The following is a 17,951-nucleotide window of genomic DNA, read 5'->3' as shown; positions in this document are numbered from 1 at the left end:
AAAACACATTTTTAAAAAGCAATTTAAAAACACATGCCGAAATGCCTGGGAGAAAAGGAAAGTCTTGTTGTTGTTGCTACTATTGTTGTTGTTGTTGTTGCTATTGTTGTTATTGTATCCTGTTCTCTGTGCTCTACCTATATTTATTTTGTGGACTTGTTATATTTACATTCCACCCTTCCTCCAAAGTGTATGTGGTTCTTCACACACACCTACACACCTTTTTTTTTAATTCTCTCAACAACCCTATGAGATAGGAAAGAAAGAGAGATGGCGGCTGGCCTGAGGCTACCTAGTGAGCTTTATGTTGGAATAGGGGTGTGAACCCAGGTCTCTCAGATTGTAGTCCAGCCTTCCTCAACTAGGTGCCTTCCAGAACTTGTTGGACTGTGTAGCTCCATTTGACCCTGACATTTGGCTATGCTGACTGGGGCTAATGGGAATTGTAGTCCAAAACATTTTGTGGGCCCTGGCTTAGGAGAAGGCTCTCCTAGTCCAACATCAGAGCCATTACAGCATACAGGCTCTTGTGTTAAAGCAGGTTTTTTTGAATGGGCTGAATTTTAATGATGATCCATTCAAAACAAGTTAGTTTTGTTTTGATCCAAATGTCTGCCAGGATGTGACACTGCAGGTGAAATTCTGGCCAAGTAGAGGCTGCCTTGTTGCTTTTGGCTTTTGGCCAGACCCCAGTAATGAAGATCGTTGGAAGACCATTAGGGTCAGCCAAAGTTACCAATGTTTAAGGTGTCACTAAAGTCAGTGAACTTTCTCACTGGGATGTAAAGAGGTTTGAACTCCACTGGATTGCAGCCATTGGATGTCATCTAACAAGTGCCACATCGTTTGTTGTTCATAGGGGAAGGGCCATGGCTCAGTGGTAGAGCATTTGCCTTGCAAGCAGAAGGTCCCAGGTTCAATCCCTGGTGTCTCCAGGTAGGGCTGGACTGGCTTCCTGCCTGAAACCCTGGAGAGTCGCTGCTAGTCAGTGTAGAGAATATTGAGCTAGTTGGACCAGTGAGCCTGACTCAGTATAAGGCAGTTTCCTAGGTTCCATTTTAAGGGAGCCCATGTAAAGTTCTGTCCATCCATCCTCCTTAAAAATTAGTTGCAGCTGAGAGTAGCAGTTATTTTGTGAACAATGTGCAAGACGCAGTCCTGAAATATCTGTTTTATTGCATTTTATGGTTGTAGCCTTCTATACTGCTTTAGTATTGTGAAATGATAAATGGTTTGTAAATTCATCAAATAAATAAATGCAAGTTAACAGATATTATTTTATTTTATTACATTTATATCCCACCTTTTTCTCCAGGGAGCTCAAGGTGGCATACATGGTTCTTTTGCTCCCCAATTTATCCTGACAACAACCCTGTGAGGTAGGTTAGGCTGAGAGACTGTGACTTGGCCCAAGGTCACACAGTGAGCTTCATGGTTGAGCGGGGATTTGAACCCTGGTCTCCCAAGGCCTAGTCCAACACTCTAACCGCTACACTACACCGGCTCTATGAGTAACAACTTTGCTTGTGACCACTGAAGTAATACCTATAATGCAAGTTTATGACTTACGCAGAACAAGATATCTCTGAGTGGCCCCATTAAACCCGATAGGGAACATGTGAGAGAAATATGGGAATATCAGAGAAGATAGTGATGGCAGCCAGCACCATCACTGTCTGGGGTTGATGGAAGATGTCATCCAAAACATCTGGAGGGCATCAGGTTAGGGAAGGTTGCTCTAAAGAGATATCTTGGCCCAATAATTTTACAAAATCTGGTCAGTGGAACTCTAAAATCAAAGGTTGTATTTGGTGGTGCGCAGCGTGTGAATGGGAACACACTTGTGTGGTTTTATTATTGTGGTGTTGTATTCAGGCCTTCAGCCTGATGACTGAAATGCTGCTCTTTGGCTTCTTTCTATTTGCATAGAATTTTAATTCAAAGGCCAGCTCTAATTAAATCTGCTGTTGGCACGGTTTTCCAAGCTTGGTTGTTTTCAAACAGCCAGGCCCATAAAAGTCAAATCCTGTGGCATAGATGGCGTAGAAATCCCTTCCCTCGTTTTCCCTCTTTTGTTTTTCTGTTGTCTTTGGGGCTGGGAAATGGCTGCACTTTTTATGTTATCATTAAACATAAACTGAGATGCCACCTGGGGAAAGGGTTGACTGATGAGTAAATAGAGATCAGGCATTGACAGTTCTCGAAATCAACCGAGCTGCATTAGCCAATGGAAAACTCATCACATCAGACTATAAGATGAAGCAAGATAAAGGCTTTAATGCTCTTTGTTCTGTAAACGAAAAAATATAACCATAAAAACAAGCACCTCAGAAAAGTATTGGAGAGAATGTTGCTTACATTTGTTATGCTGAACAGTAAGCTATCTCTGTAAAGGGTCTTACTCAGTGACAGGAGTGTGAAAAACAATTTTAGTTTATCTGAAACCACTTCTTCATGTGAAGCCTTCAGTGATCTGCCATGCAGCTTTCTGATCAGGTCCACCCCTGTCCATTTTCAACAGTGCTGCAGCATCGGATGCTCCCAGATCAGTCTAGAGCAGCCTTTCCCAACCAGTGTGCCTCCAGTTGTTGTTGGACCACAACTCCCAGCAGCCTCAGCCAGCATTGCCAATGGTCAGGAAAGATGGGAATTGTGGTCCAACAACATCTGGAGGCACACTGGTTGGGAAAGGCTGATCTAGAGGCTTCAAGAAATGATGGTGACACCCACATGTCACCATGACTGGTTCCAGAACATCAGATATGTCAAGGCTCACCCTAAAAAAAAATAGCTTCCAGCATCTGACATACTGCCTTTCAAGGGAGGCTGCTCCACTGGGGCAAATGGGGCACCGCCCCACCAGCTGCTGTCTGTCCTCAGCCAGTCTCCAGCTACCTGGAGGACAGGCCAGATAAGGGGAACTCGCCACAGACAAGTCGTGCCTGTGCCTTGTTCCGGTCCTCCCCACACCCGCAGGAATGTTGGTTGTCCTATCAGCCTGCCCTCGGATCTCCAAGTGTTGCTTTTAAATGCCAGGTCGGTATCTAATAAAATCTCCCTCGTCCATGATTTAATTGTTGACGAGGGTGCCGACCTGGCATGTGTAACCGAGACCTGGGTGGGGGATCAGGGAGGAGTTGCTCTTTCCCAGCTGTGCCCACCTGGTTATACGGTTCAACACTGTGGTAGATCTGAGGGTCGGGGAGGTGGGGTTGTTGTGGCCTATAGGAGTTCTCTCTCGCTCATCAGGCACCCTGTCCAGTTGACGACTGGTCTGGAGTGTCTTCACCTTGTGCTGGGTCAAGGAGACAGACTGGGAATCCTGTTGGTGTACCGCCCACCCTGCTGCCCAACAGCTTCCCTAACTGAGCTGACTGAGGTAGTCTCGGAGGTATTGTTGAGGTCTCCCAGACTATTGGTACTGGGAGACTTCAACATTCATGCCGAGACTGCTCTTACTGGGGCAGCTCAGGACTTCATGGCCTCCATGGCAACCATGGGGCTGTCTCAATTTGTTACTGGCCCAATGCATGTGTCAGGGCATACTCTTGATTTGATCTTCGCCACTGGACATGGAGATAGTGATCTGGAGGTGGGGAGCCTTTCAACAACCCCATTGTCATGGACAGATCACTGCTTGCTGAAGTTTAGGCTTACAGCACCCCTTTGCCTCCTCAAGGGTGGGGGACCTATTAAGTTGGTCCGACCCCAGAGACTAATGGATCCACAGGGTTTCCAGAGGGCTCTGGGGGTTTTTCCGGCTGATAAGACTGGCGCTCCTGTTGAAGCCCTGGTTGAACTGTGGAATACGGAGATGACCTGGGCGGTTGACATGATCGCTCCCATGCGCCCCCTCCTATGTAGAGCTCATGCAGCCCCATGGTATACCCCGGAGCTGAGAGTGATGAAGCAAGAGAGGAGGAGGCTTGAGTGCAGATGGAGGCGGACTCCCGACGAATGCAATTATGCCTTGGTAAGTGCATCTACTAAATGGTATATAGAAGCGGTGAGGGCAGCAAAAAAGCAATATTTTGCTGCCTCTATTAAATCATCTCTTAACCGCCCAGCGGAGCTCTTTAAAGTTGTCTGAGGGCTTCTTCATTCTAGCCCTTCGGATATCTTAGAACCATCTCAAACCCGCTGTAATGACTTTGCTGTGCACTTCCAAGATAAAATCTCTTGCATCCGCCGGGCCTTAGACTCCAATATTATGGCAGTTGAACCCAATGAGGTATCTGGAGCACGGTCTTGTCCTCATTTATTGGATGAATTTCAGTTGGTACAGCTTGAGGACGTTGACAAGATACTTGGACTGGTGCGTGCAACCACTTCCGTACTGGATCCTTGCCCCTCTTGCCTAGTGAAAGCTGCCAGGGTTGGAACAGCCGGCTGGGCCAGGGAAGTGATAAATGCGTCCTTGAGAGAGGGAGTGGTCCCCTGCTGTCTGAAAAAGGCGGTGGTGAGACCACTCCTGAAGAAGTCTTCCCTGGACCCAGATAACCTGAACAACTATAGACCGGTTGCGAACATCCCATTTTTGGGCAAGGTTCTAGAGCGTGTGGTTGCCAACCAGCTCCAGGTACTCTTGGATGAAACCGATTATCTGGATCCATTTCAATCCGGTTTCAGACCCGGTTTCGGCACCGAAACAGCCTTGGTCGCCCTGTATGATGACCTATGTCGGGAGAGAGACAGGGGGAGTGTAACCCTGTTGATTCTGCTTGACCTCTCAGCTGCTTTTGATACCATCAACTATGGTATCCTTCTGGACAGACTCGCGGAATTGGGAGTTGGAGGTACTGCTTGGCGGTGGCTCCGCTCCTACTTGGCGGATCGTCTCCAGAAGGTAGGGCTAGGGGAACACTACTCGACGCCCTGGACTCTCCATTGAGAGATTCCCCCGCAGGGATCGGTTCTGTCCCCTATGCTCTTTAACATCTACATGAAGCCGCTGGGAGCGGTCATCAGGAGTTTTGGAGTGCGTTGTCACCAGTATGCTGATGACACGCAACTCTATTTCTCCTTCTCATCTTCTTCAGGTGAGGCTGTTAACGTGCTGAACCGTTGCTTAGCCGCGATAATGGACTGGATGAGAGCTAACAAACTGAAGCTCAATCCTGACAAGACTGAGACACTGTTGGTGGGTGCCTTCTCGACCCAGGTGGTGGATGTTCAACCTGTTCTGGATGGGGTTACACTCCCCCTGAAGGAACAGGTTCGTAGCTTGGGGGTCCTTATCGATCCATTCCTGTCTCTTGAGGCTCAAGTGGCCTCGGTGGCACGTAATGCATTCTACCATCTTCGGTTGGTAGCCCAGCTACGCCCCTATCTGGATAATGTTGACCTCGCCTCAGTCGTCCATGCTCTGGTGACCTCGAGATTGGACTACTGCAATGCACTCTACGTGGGGCTGCCTTTGAAGACAATTCGGAAACTACAGCTAGTGCAAAACGCAGCAGCCAGACTGCTGACGAGGACCAGACGGTCCTCACATATAACACCTGTTCTGGCGCGTTTGCACTGTCTACCTATTTGTTTCCGGGCTAGATTCAAAGTGCTAGTTTTGACTTATAAAGCCTTACATGGTGCGGGACCACAATACCTTGCGGAACGCCTCTCCCACTATGAACCTACCCGATCACTACGTTCAACATCTAAGGCCCTCCTCCGAGTCCCGTCCCATAGGGAAGCTCGGAGGGCTGTTACTAGATCTAGGGCCTTTTCAGTAGTGGCCCCCGAATTATGGAACAGTCTTGCCGATGAGGTGCGCCTGGCGCCTACTCTTCTATCTTTTCGGCGCCAGGTTAAAACCTTTTTATTCTCCCAGGCATTTTAATTGCTTCATGTTAAGTTAACTGTATATTACGTTGTTAAATGCTTAAGTTGTTTGTTTTAGGGATTTTATCTGTTTTTTACTGTATTGTATTTTATTCCTTGCTGTGAACCGCCCAGAGAGCCATTGGCTAAGGGCAGTATAGAAATGGAATGAAATAAATAAATAAATAAATACCTGCTGCCTCACTTACAGAGCAGCCCAGGGGGCAGTACTGCCTGTCCCTTCCTCCTGCTCAGTGTTGCCCTTGTAGAACTCAGCAGGGAGGAGGGGTGGGGCAAAACTAGAATTAGTTGGCTCTTCCTGCCATTGGCTCTAGCCATATCTGCTGTTGGGGCTCCTTGCATTCTGCCCCTCCAGACCCAATGGGCACCAGCCACCACTGCTGCCTCTGAATAGGAAGGGTGTATTTAACTGTCATTGCTAATAGCCGTGGCGGCTATTAAGAACCCTGGTTTTCTGATGGCATCACACTTTGCTGGGATAATGTGGGGTAGGGAAGGGAACGTATGGGAAACTATTTGGATGATCACATGCCTATCCAGCACAGCCCATGTTTCTGGTTCAGTTTGCTTAATCATTCCTTCCTTCATTTAATTGATTTATTAGCTGCCATTCAAGATACTGCACTGTTCTATAGTGGCGTCTAACATTTACAACCATATAAACTGTAGAACAACATGATCACAATAATACCAACAGCACCCTTCTGTTGCATTTAATTCCTGATCTGCTCTTTAATGTAAAGCAGGGATGGAGAACCTTCAGCCTGTGAGACCTTGTTGGACTACAGCTCACATCATCCCTGACCATTGGCCCCTGCTTTCTGGGGTTGCTGGGTGCTGGAGTCCAGCAACATCTGGAAGGCCACAAGTTCCCCATCCCTGATATAAAGGAATATTTCTCCCTTCTGTGTGGATATAGCATTAGTTATTTTTAACTTTAATTCAGCCACAAGGGCCACGTTCTACCTCCACTGTCCGAATGCCAGTTGCTGAGAATCACAAATGGGGAGAGTGCTGTTGCACTCAGGTCCTTCCCTTGGGCATCTGGTTGGCCACTGTGAGGATACCCAGCAAGATTCTTCTTGTGTTCTTACGTTTAACTTGGGTTTGTTGAGAGGAATATTTGTTGTGTACTATTTAGAACTTGAAAGCAAAGCAGGTCATATATACAGATAAATATTGAAACAGAGATGGAGAGAGAGATGGGCAAATTACCTTTTTATTGTACTTTTATCTAGTCTCCCTGCTATCTTGCCTGATTTGTATGACACAATAAGCTTACCTGGACCACACCAACGTGCTGACTCCCAGTGAGAAGTTTACACCCATTTTGCTTTTTTCCCATCCTTTTTGTTCCTGTGCTGCCCTATGAACCTTGAGTTCACACATTGTCTGAACCTGGGCTCGTGGTTAAGCTCTCTTTGTGGGGGAAACGCCGTAACTCAGTGGTAGAGCTTCTGCCTTGCATGCAGAAGGTCCCAGGTTCACCCTCTGGCGTCTCCAGGTAGGGCTGGGAGAGATGCCTGCCTGAAATCCTGGCGAGCCACTGCCAATCAGTGTTGGCAGTACTGACCTTGATGGACTAGGGTGTGACTCGATGTAAGGTGGCTTCCCATCTCCCTCACTAACCATGAGCTGCAGCCCAAGAACAAACCTTAGCTTTACTACGAGCCTGGGCTCAGGTGGCACGCTTAGCCCAAACGCTGGCTTAGCTCAACACGAGCGCATAAAAGGTCCGGGGAGGAGTAAATTGGGGCCAACATCCTCTCCAGAAGCTTGCAAATTCATGCAGTCCCAGTAAGCCAGGGGCAATGAGCCTCAGGCCCGGGGACCAAATGCAGACCTCTGTCGGAAGGCAGAGCTGGGGTCCCAATCCCGGGGAGCTGGATCCCAGAGAGTTGGGAGAAGAGTATTCGGATGGATGGCAGAGGGAAGGAGGAGGAACTTCCCCCCTTTGGAGCGAAGACGAAACAGAGGAACTGCCAGTGATAAGGTCGCTTAGTGACGGGGAGCCTGAGCCCTCCCTGGACATTCTCACGCCTCCCCCTCTTTCAGGCTCAGAGCAAGAGGGGAAAGAGGGAGGGCTGCTCACAGCCGAAAAGCGGGGAGGCAGTTTACTATCAGCCCCTCCCCTATCCCCCATCCTGGAATCGGAAACTTCAGAAGAGGAGGGGGTGATGCTTCCCCCCTCACCGCGCACACGCAGACAGCTGAAAAGACAGGAGAGAAGGGGGGGAAGGTGGGCAGTACCTGAGGGGCAGTTAAGGAGGAGCAAAAGTTTGCGCGCCCATTTGGCCCCTTCTTAAAGAACAGGCGGGAAGAAGTCCCTTGCTCTGTCAACTTTCTCCCAATGCCGCAGGACCTGTATCCCTGTATTGCTTCATGAGAAAACGCAGTCTTTGTTTGGACATTACCCTAATAAAACACGAATTAACTACAGCCGTTGGTCTGGTTCCTGAGTCACATCCTGGGCCTGACAGCTTGACAGAGCCACCTAAATCACCCTCAACGCTCTCTTCACTTGACTGGGACAAGATGTCAAAGGGAGCAGCGGGGGGGACGAACCCCACTTCTGAGACGGAAGAAGTGGAACTCTTGAGGACTAAGGTAGCTGATTTGCAGACGGATGTTCAAGCCCTGCTAGCAGCAGTCAAGGCGCTGAAGACGGATAATCAAACCTTGAAGGCCACGATAGACCAGATGCGAACAGCCCCTCCAGCTGCCGTAGTAAAGGTTCCCATTGGATTGCCCCCAAAATACGCGGGACAAAGTGATCAGTTGGCAACCTTCATGGCTCAATGTGAGTTATATCTGGATGTCAGGCACACGGAATTTCCAGACGATGGGGCTAAAGTAGCTTTCGTGATTAGCCTCCTGGAGGGAGAAGCTGCAAAATGGGTGACTCCGTATCTCGTGAGAAAGGATACTGTCTTAGGAAGGTACAGAAGATTTATACAGGAGATGACCGAGATGTTTCAAGACCCGCAAAGGGCTGAAACAGTAGCGCGGCAACTAGGCGCTCTGAAGCAAGCTAAAGGGACTGTTTCCGAGTACACTAACGCTTTTAAAATTCTGTCCCAGGAAACTGGTTACAATGACGCCGCCCTGATGTTTATGTACCGGAGTGGATTAAATGCTGAAATCCTGGATGAGTTGGCCAGGACCTCCCCCCCCCGCTGACCTACCAGGGCTCATCTGGCTATGCCTACAGATAGATCACCGGATGGAAGGAAGGCGCCTGGAAAGGAAGCAGGAGGTCCCGAGATACTCAGCCTCGGCATCCCGCAACAAGACCCTTCCCACTGCAGGGATGGCAGGTAATGCAACTGAGGGACAGGGAGGGGCTAGGCCAAGACTGTCGGAAGAAGAAAAGGAAAGACGCCGGGAACGTTTATGCTTTTATTGTTCAAAGCCGGGCCATGTGGCCAGAGACTGTGGACTGAAAGGGGGGAAAGCCGAGCCGTCGGGAAACTAGAACACCCAGTCCACGTGCAGGCCGGTGGACTGGGGGCAGCATTGTATAAAGGCCCCCCAACGATCCAACCTCCCTCAAAGGGGGTGTTGGTCTTGCCTATTCGGATTACAACTTCCAGAGGAGTGGTGTTTAATTCCACTGCCTTAATTGACAGTGGAGCCTCCACAAATTTTATTGATGCAAAGTTAGTCAAGCGTCATGGAATTTCCCGGTGGAAACTGGACGCTCCCCTAGCTGTGGAGACTATCGATGGGAGACCCCTGAAGTCAGGAGGGGTGACACAAGCCACGGAGGAAGTGAAACTTCAAATCCCTGGGCACGAAGAGTTCATTTCGCTATACGTGTCAGATCTCTCGAACTTTGAGGTGATTCTGGGAATGCCCTGGCTAGCAAAGCATGAACCCAAAATAAGTTGGAAGGAGGCGGTGGTGTGGTTCACCTCACAGTATTGCCAGGAGAACTGTCAACCTGAAGGAATCAAGAACACCCTAGCGGGGGCAGTGCAAGACATCGAGCAAGTGACCCTGCCGCCAAAGTATGAAGAATTCAAAGATGTGTTTGATGAAAAAGAGGCAGAGACTTTACCCCCCCACTGCCCTTACGACTGTGCGATTGACCTAGTGCCAGGAGCCAGCATCCCATCAGGGAGAATCTACTCTCTCACAGAGAATGAGAGGGAGGCCCTGAAGGAATTCCTGGATAAAAACCTGAGGCGAGGATTCATACGCCCCTCACAATCCCCTGCTGGAGCGCCACTATTGTTTGTGAAAAAGAAGGGGGGGGAACTCAGACCCTGTAACGACTATCGCGCATTGAACCAGATCACCATCCCCAACAGCTACCCGCTGCCCCTGATCTCAGAGTTGCTGGACCGACTGTGCTCTGCAAAAATCTTCACGAAGTTGGATTTGAGAGGAGCGTACAATCTGATCAGAATGAAGGAGGGAGATGAATGGAAAACAGGATTCTTGACCGCTTACTGACAGTATGAATACCTGGTCATGCCCTTTGGGCTTTGTGGAAGTCCAGGAATTTTTCAAAAATTCATGAACGACGTGTTTAGAGACTTGTTGGACACGTATGTAATCTGTTACTTAGATGATATCCTGGTGTTCTCAAAGAACCAGGAAGACCACGACCAGCATGTGAAGACGGTGTTGAAGAGACTGAGAGAAAATCACCTGTATGCTAAATTAGAGAAATGTGGATTTGACCTCAAGTCTCTAGACTTCCTTGGATATCGAATCTCAGCGGAAGGCGTGGAGATGGACCCAGGGAAAGTAAGCTGCATATTGGACTGGGGCCAACCTGTCACCAAAAAGGATGTACAACAGTTTTGGGGGTTTGCCAATTATTACAGAAAGTTCATTCCAGGGTTTTCCAAATTAACAGCTCCTCTGACTGACTGTTTAAGAGGGAAGAAGAAGTTTCAATGGACAGAGAACGCCACCGAGGCCTTTGAGGAGCTGAAGAGAAGGTTTGCTACTGAGCCCATTCTGCGCTTTGCTGATCCGAACCGCCCTTTCGTAGTGGAAGCAGATGCTTCAGATTTTGCCATCGGGGGGGGTCCTGCTACAATTAGACCAAGAAGGGAAGGAGCTGCACCCCTGTGCGTACTTCTCTCGGAAGTTAAAGCCTGCAGAGAAGAACTACACAGTTTGGGAGAAGGAGCTGCTGGCCATCAAGGACTCTTTTGAAAACTGGAGACAATACCTAGAGGGGACCTCTCATCAAATTGAAGTGCGCTCCGACCACAAGAATCTTGAAAGCCTCCAAACCGCCAGAAAGCTGAACCAGAGACAGATAAGATGGTCCCAGTTCTTCACTAGGTTTAACTTCCAGATTACTTACCATGCCCAAGCCAAAAACCAGAGAGCAGATGCCTTATCCAGACAGCCACAATACAAAGAAAGTGAATCCAAGGACCAGCCTCAGTACGTAATCCCGCCAGAGAAATTAACGTTGGGAGTATGCCAGCCTTCATGGGAAGAGGAACTCAAAAAGGCACAACAAGAAGATGCAGACATGCTAAAATATCAGCAGGAGACGGGACAAGGTCAAGACTCAGAAGTAACCTTTCACTGGAGAAATGGACTGTTATGGTTCAAAACCGCCAGATATGTGCCAGAAGGGGAATTAAGGCTCAGAATCCTACGCCAGTGTCATGATTCCATCACAGCGGGACACTTTGGGATTTACAAGACCATTCAGAATGTGGCCAAGGACTTCTGGTGGCCTAAAATGCGTCGGGATATTGAGAGTTATGTAAAGTCCTGCTCTGTCTGTCTGCGGACAAAAACACAAACAGGGACACCAGCAGGACTGTTACAACCGTTGCCTGTCCCACACGAACCCTGGAAGGACCTCTCCATGGATTTTATAACTGATCTACCCAAGTCCCAAGGAATGACAGCCATCTTAGTAGTGGTGGATCTACTTACCAAAATGGCACACTTTCTTCCTTGTGCAGGGGCCTAAGAGGCTAAAGAAACGGCCAAGTTATTCATAAAAGAAGTCTACCGGCTGCATGGATTGCCAAACAGCGTAGTCTCAGACCGAGGAACTCAGTTCACAGCCAAATTTTGGAGAGCAATGTGGAAACAGTTGCAGACGGAATTAAAACTCTCCTCCGCCCATCACCCCCAGACAGATGGGCAGACGGAACGCTTGAACGCCGTTTTGGAAAGATATTTACGAAGTTATGTGTCCTATCAACAGACTGACTGGGTATCATATTTGCATTTTGCAGAGTTCGCCTACAACAATTCTCTGCACTCCAGCACTCAACAAACCCCATTCTTTGCTAATTATGGATTCCATCCTAAAGTCTTTCCAAGCAGCTCAGAAGGAATGCTGGTACCGGCAGCTGAGAACTTCCTTAAGGAATTGCAAGCGGCGCAACAGACACTGAAACAGCAGTTAAACGAAGCCAAAACGGAGTACAAGCAAGTTGCTGACCTGCACAGGAAGGAGGGCCCCCCCCTTCAACCGGGAGACCAGGTATGGCTGTCCACCCGCTTCCTCCAGATGCCGGGCAAATGTAGAAAATTACAAGACAAGAGGGTGGGTCCTTTCGAAATAGAAACTCAATCCCGTGGCGTACCGACTGAAGCTGCCTGACACGTTTAAAATACATCCTGTGTTCCATCGATCCCTCTTAACGAAAGCCGCCCCTCCCAGTGAGTTACGGCCGGAGGAACCTCCCGGAGCTCCACTCCTGGTAAATGAGCAGCTTGAGTTTGAAGTTGAGGAGATCTTAGATTCCAGGATCAGACGCCACAAGCTGCAGTACTTGATTCACTGGAAAGGCTATGGGGTGGCTGACAGATCATGGGAAGATGCAGCTGATGTGCATGCTCCAGAATTGGTAAAACTTTTCCATCAACGTTTTCCCCACCGTCCCAAGCCAGACAAGGAGAGGGGGGCACAGCCTGGGAGGGGGGATGGTGTCGGAAGGCAGAGCTGGGGTCCCAATCCTGGGGAGCTGGATCCCGGAGAGTTGGGAGAAGAGTATTCGGATGGATGGCAGAGGGAAGGGGGAGGAACTTCCCCCCTTTGGAGCGAAGACGAAACAGAGGAACTGCCAGTGATAAGGTCGCTTAGCAACGGGGAGCCTGAGCCCTCCCTGGACATTCTCACGCCTCCCCCTCTTTCAGGCTCAGAGCAAGAGGGGAAAGAGGGAGGGCTGCTCACAGCCGAAAAGCGGGGAGGCAGTTTGCCATCAGCCCCTCCCCTATCCCCCATCCTGGAATCGGAAACTTCAGAAGAGGAGGGGGTGATGCTTCCCCCCTCACCGCGCACACGCAGACAGCTGAAAAGACAGGAGAGAAGGGGGGGAAGGTGGGCAGTACCTGAGGGGCAGTTAAGGAGGAGCAAAAGATTGCGCGCCCGTTTGGCCCCTTCTTAAAGAACAGGCGGGAAGAAGTCCCCTGCTCTGTCAACTTTCTCCCAATGCCGCAGGACCTGTATCCCTGTATTGCTTCATGAGAATAAAATAAAATAAAAATAAAACATGAATTAACTACAGCCGTTGGTCTGGTTCCTGAGTCACATCCTGGGCCTGACAACCTCCAGCCCTCCCTATCTGGCCCTTGCGACTCTCTCCGGGCCACACCCCCTCTCCCAAGGTCACGCTTCTCACAGGCCTTACACCGCACCCTCCTTGAGTTCTTTTGCCTGGCTGGAGGTGTCCCTGAAATGTGCCTCTTGCTTGCCTGGATGGAGAGATGCATGTGTAGAAACCTCTGAGATTTTGCTGGACTGGAGTACAGCCTCCTGGACAAAGATAAAAGTCACATCCGTTGCCCCAGCCACCACTGGCATGCGGCCTCCAAAAGGTCACCCACTTGGGAATCCGGCCCTTGGGCTGAAAAAGGTTTCCCATCCTTGTGGTAAACCATAGTTTGGCTTAGCGTGTTGTACAAACCAGGCTAATGTGTATCTGTTTCCTAAAAATCCAAGGGGGGGAGGGAAGTAATTTTCCACCACAAAGTAAAAAGTTACGTCACGTTTCCTTAGTTCTTAAGATATTTGTAGGATTTTCCCTCTGCTTGCAGAGCTGAAGCAAGAAGGCATAAAAATGCAAGAGCCTCCTTTGCCTATATGGTATGTGGAAAGTTGTTTGTCTTGTGGTCTCCCTGTGGGTTTTTTTAACCTTACACCTGAACTTGTGTGGTTTTTATTTTATGTTTTCTTCTAGAAAAAGATCTACAAGTACAAGAAGGTTCTGAGTAACCCAAGCCGCTTGGAGGTGGTTCTGAAAGAGATCCGGACCTTGGTGGACATGGCCCTAACGTCCCCTTTGCAGGATGAATCAATCCATCAGGCTCCTCTGGAGATTGTTTCCAAGTTGCTCTCAGAGGTAAACTTTTTGTTGCTGGATCTTTGCTTATTATTTTTAAAAGCAGAAGTCTTTAATGCATGCTTGGATTTCCAAGGCCAAGCAAAATCTTTGGAGAAGTGGTGCTGTTCACTTTGCTAAAACCGGGATTCCCAATTCACCCCAAATCCTGGGGAGGGGGGGGAGCACACATAGAACATCTTTGCCCTGTTTTACCATTTTCATTAGTGAGACGGGAAGGTTAGAACAACAAAGAAGCTAACTGTGCAGAGGATAAGAAATGGTTTCAAAAGCAGACTCTGTGAACAGCTGCTGAAGGATGATAGGCATGTATTTATTTTTTGGAACTGGCATTCTACTTTCTCTGTAACACCTCCAAAGCAGCTGGAAGGCAAATTAAATATTTAGAATCTTTCTTCTTAATATGAGTTTCTTGTAAACAAATTATATCCAATTTTAATTTTTTCAAATAATGAAATACTTTCTTTCTCTTCTGCGACAAATTAGTTCCATTTATATTCCAAGTTAGATATTTGTAATCCATTTTCAAGCATGTATTTTAGAAAAGTCTGTGCCTGTTGCTCCCTTTGATCCATCATCATCCTTTTCTTCCTCTACCTGTTTCTGTTGACTTTGTTTCCCAGGAATTATGTCCATATCTTTGAGTTTATCTTCTTCCATGTCTTTTGAAGCTTTTCTCAAGAAATCCCTTGCTTTTTGAACAGTATTTAATCGATACTTCTGTTGTCTAAATGTAAAAATCACTCCATCTGGAACATCCCATCTAAATTGAATTTTACATTGTTTAAGTTTTTCTGTGAAGAAAGCGTAATCTTTTCTCTTACGTAGAAGCCTAACAGGAATTTCCTTCATCACCTGTATTTCTTTACCGTCAATTTTGAAGACATTGTTAAAATGATGTTGCAAAACCATATCTCTGGTCTTCTTTTTTAAAAAATAAACAAGCACATCTCTTGGGATTTTTTTTATTGTTGCATATCTGGAATTAATTCTATAAACTTTGTCTATTTCAAATTCCATCCGATCTTCATTCCTGTCGAAGGATTTTGCCAAAACATTAACAATTTTCTCTCTGATATCTTCACCTGTTTCCTCAGGGATTGCACGGAATCTCAAGCAATGTTCTTTATCTCTAAGTTCCATAACAGCAATATAGTCCAAATTTTTTTCCAATTCCATATTTGTAATATCTATTCTATTCTCTAAGATTTGCACCTTATCTTTAACATTTTTTACATCCTGTGTTAATTGCCCAATGTTATTTTTAATCTCACCCACTTCTGTTTTAATATAATCTTGTAAATCTTTAAAATCCTTTTTCATATTGCAAAATTCATCTTTAAGTTGTTGTCTGTCCTGTTTCATCTCTTGTTTCAACTCTTGTTTAAAATCACTAAATCCCTCCATAATTTTCTGGAACATGTCCATCCCTTCCTGTGTATCAATTGAAACTCTTCGCTCCAAAACTTTGGCTGCTTTCCTAGTTGTCATTCTTGAAAAAAAAAAAACCTTTTCTATTATTAGCCATGTAGAGGCAAACAGTTTCTTTTCTCCCAGCAACAAAAAAGTTAATATTCCAGGCCTGTTTAACCAACACAGTTCTTATCTCCAGCACATTCAGGAATGTAAAACAAATCCAGTTCTCAGCATCCAGCAGTTAGTAAGATACACGAACAGCAGATTCGTTCAAAAAAAAAATTAATCCAAAAAAATAAAAAAATATTCTCAGATATATTTCCTTCAAATAATCAAATCATCTTATCTAATAAATTGCCTCTTATCCGTTTAATCTTTGTAATTCCAGCTTTAAGCCAGCTTTTTGTCATAAAAAATAAAGCAGGTTCTTTGAATTGCTCCCTTCTTCCTTAGCTTTGTATAATATGAAAAAAGTGTGAGTCACCCAAGTTTCTGAGTTGCCGATTCGTAAACAAGTCTCTTTTACGATAGTAATTTAAGTTAGTTGATAAGATTTAGACAGAAGGAGGCTAGCTCGTTAAAAACGTTTTTAAAAGAGAAAGAAAAAGAAAAAGTCTCGCTTACTTTCAGCACAGCCTGTTGGAAATCCAGACTCTGTCTTCCGCTGCTAGAAATGCCTTCTTATCTCAGGGGGATTCCTGATCAAATCTAGCAATCTACAGCTCGACGGAGTTCCGTGGATAATCTCTTTGGTTCCCCTTTTATCTTGGAGAACATTTACGCCAGTCAAAAATTCCTCTTGACTGGCTTTTAACTGAAATAAGCTTCCTCTGAGATAGAGCTCACTCAGAGACGACCACCAGCCAGCACTCCTTCCGGGAAGTCCCAACAGTTTGGAACGTAGTTTTGGCAGAAAACCTGGCCACCTGGATACGGAAAGCACAAGGCTGAGCAAAATATGACTGTACTGCTGTGGTGTGGTGCCCATTTATTTGTCATACCAATGAAATGAATCAAAACCCACCAACCACACATGTTCATTTACGGAGAGATGCTGTTGGACATTGATATAACGGTTCTTGGAAATCCCAAATGTACACTGCCTGACAAGAATGTTCTTACCTCTTATCATGTTTGTACCCCTTGTGTTATGTATGTTTAATTGCTTTAATAATACAAAATTTAAAAAATCCTCCAAAGCAGCTTACAAAACTAGTGCCATATATTCCGGCGTATAAGACGACTTTTTAACCCTGGAAAATCTTCTCCAAAGTTGGGGGTCGTCTTATACGCCGGGTGTCGTCTTATTAGGGTTGCCATATTGCCCGGATAGCCGGGTTTTACCCGGATTCTAAGCATGCCACACGGCGCCCGGCTAGCCCCTTAGGTGGCCTGGATTCTCAGCTTTCATTTAAAAAAAAAATTAAGTTTCTAGGTGGTGCGGTTCTCGAGATATATATAAAAACGTCAGGCACCCCCCCCCCCGGTTAAATCTTTTTTTAAACTACTTTATAGCACTTCGTAGCTTTAACCCCGCCCATTCAGGATTTCAGCCAATCAGTGAAGTGTTTGTTTGGTGGCAGTGTCTGCAAAACCTCATTGCGAGGCCAGAAAATGGTGTTTTCCCCTCCTGTTTATCTGAAAATCTCATAAATTGGGTAGGTATATACATTTCAGTTTTTCCCCCTGTTGTGTGTAGGAGTCAGATCCTGGGCAGTGTTTTGAAAACCTTCCCAATAGTTGCTTTTGGGGGTAAAAACAGTGCTAATCCCATATGTCCAGAGTAAATCCGATTGAATTCAGTAGGAATTACTTTTGAGAAGACATGATTATGAATGTGCTGAAAATCAATGGGACTTTGGAGTGAATGTAAAAAAGAATGGTGTTTGTGTTCTCTTTCTGCCCCCCCCCCCAGTCCTATTTTAAAGCAAGTAGGCAGGGCTTACTTAGGTATTGCAGTTTTTATTCTGCAGGAAACTAATACTGATTTTTAAAAAACTAATACTGATTTTTCTGCAGTGACCAATTGGTTTGACAATAAACTATTATATGGGCTGTATGTATTTATACATCTGCAGTGTGTGCGTGTGTGTATGGAGTCTTTCCAACACCCCTGTGAGGTAGGGTTGGAAACCAAGGCAGCTCACAACAAGAAATAAAGCCATTTAAAATCCAATAACCATAAAAACAAGTATAAACAGTTGCAAAACAGTGTAAAGTGGCATGATTCGGAATTTTGGGTTGTGTGAATGAAGTTGCTTATCACTTGAGGTTGCATTTCTGTCCCTGTTTGAGTAAGCCCCATTGAATACGCTGGGACTTGCTTCTGAATAAATAAATTTAGGATTGCACTATAAATAT

General features: G+C 46.5%; 1 protein-coding gene and 1 non-coding gene across 8 annotated transcripts in view; both read left to right on the top strand.

Moving 5' to 3' along the window:
* The window catches only part of CMIP (c-Maf inducing protein), a 258,040-nt gene that overhangs the window by 186,430 nt on the left and 53,659 nt on the right, over positions 1–17,951 (top strand). For all 7 annotated transcript variants that reach the window (XM_061594214.1, XM_061594211.1, XM_061594213.1 and 4 more), the window contains one exon: positions 14,013–14,174. In XM_061594214.1, the coding sequence (XP_061450198.1) occupies positions 14,013–14,174 (162 nt within the window). The remainder of the gene's footprint in view (positions 1–14,012; positions 14,175–17,951) is intronic.
* On the top strand, positions 861–935 carry TRNAA-UGC (transfer RNA alanine (anticodon UGC)). Its single transcript has one exon. It is a non-coding gene; the product is annotated as a tRNA-Ala (tRNA).

This window comes from Rhineura floridana, chromosome 13 (assembly GCF_030035675.1).
Source record: "Rhineura floridana isolate rRhiFlo1 chromosome 13, rRhiFlo1.hap2, whole genome shotgun sequence".
In the NCBI taxonomy this organism is placed as follows: Eukaryota; Metazoa; Chordata; class Lepidosauria; order Squamata; family Rhineuridae; genus Rhineura; species Rhineura floridana.
The sequence above is the reverse complement of the archived record's forward strand: the minus strand, read 5'-3'. Positions and strand labels throughout refer to the sequence as shown.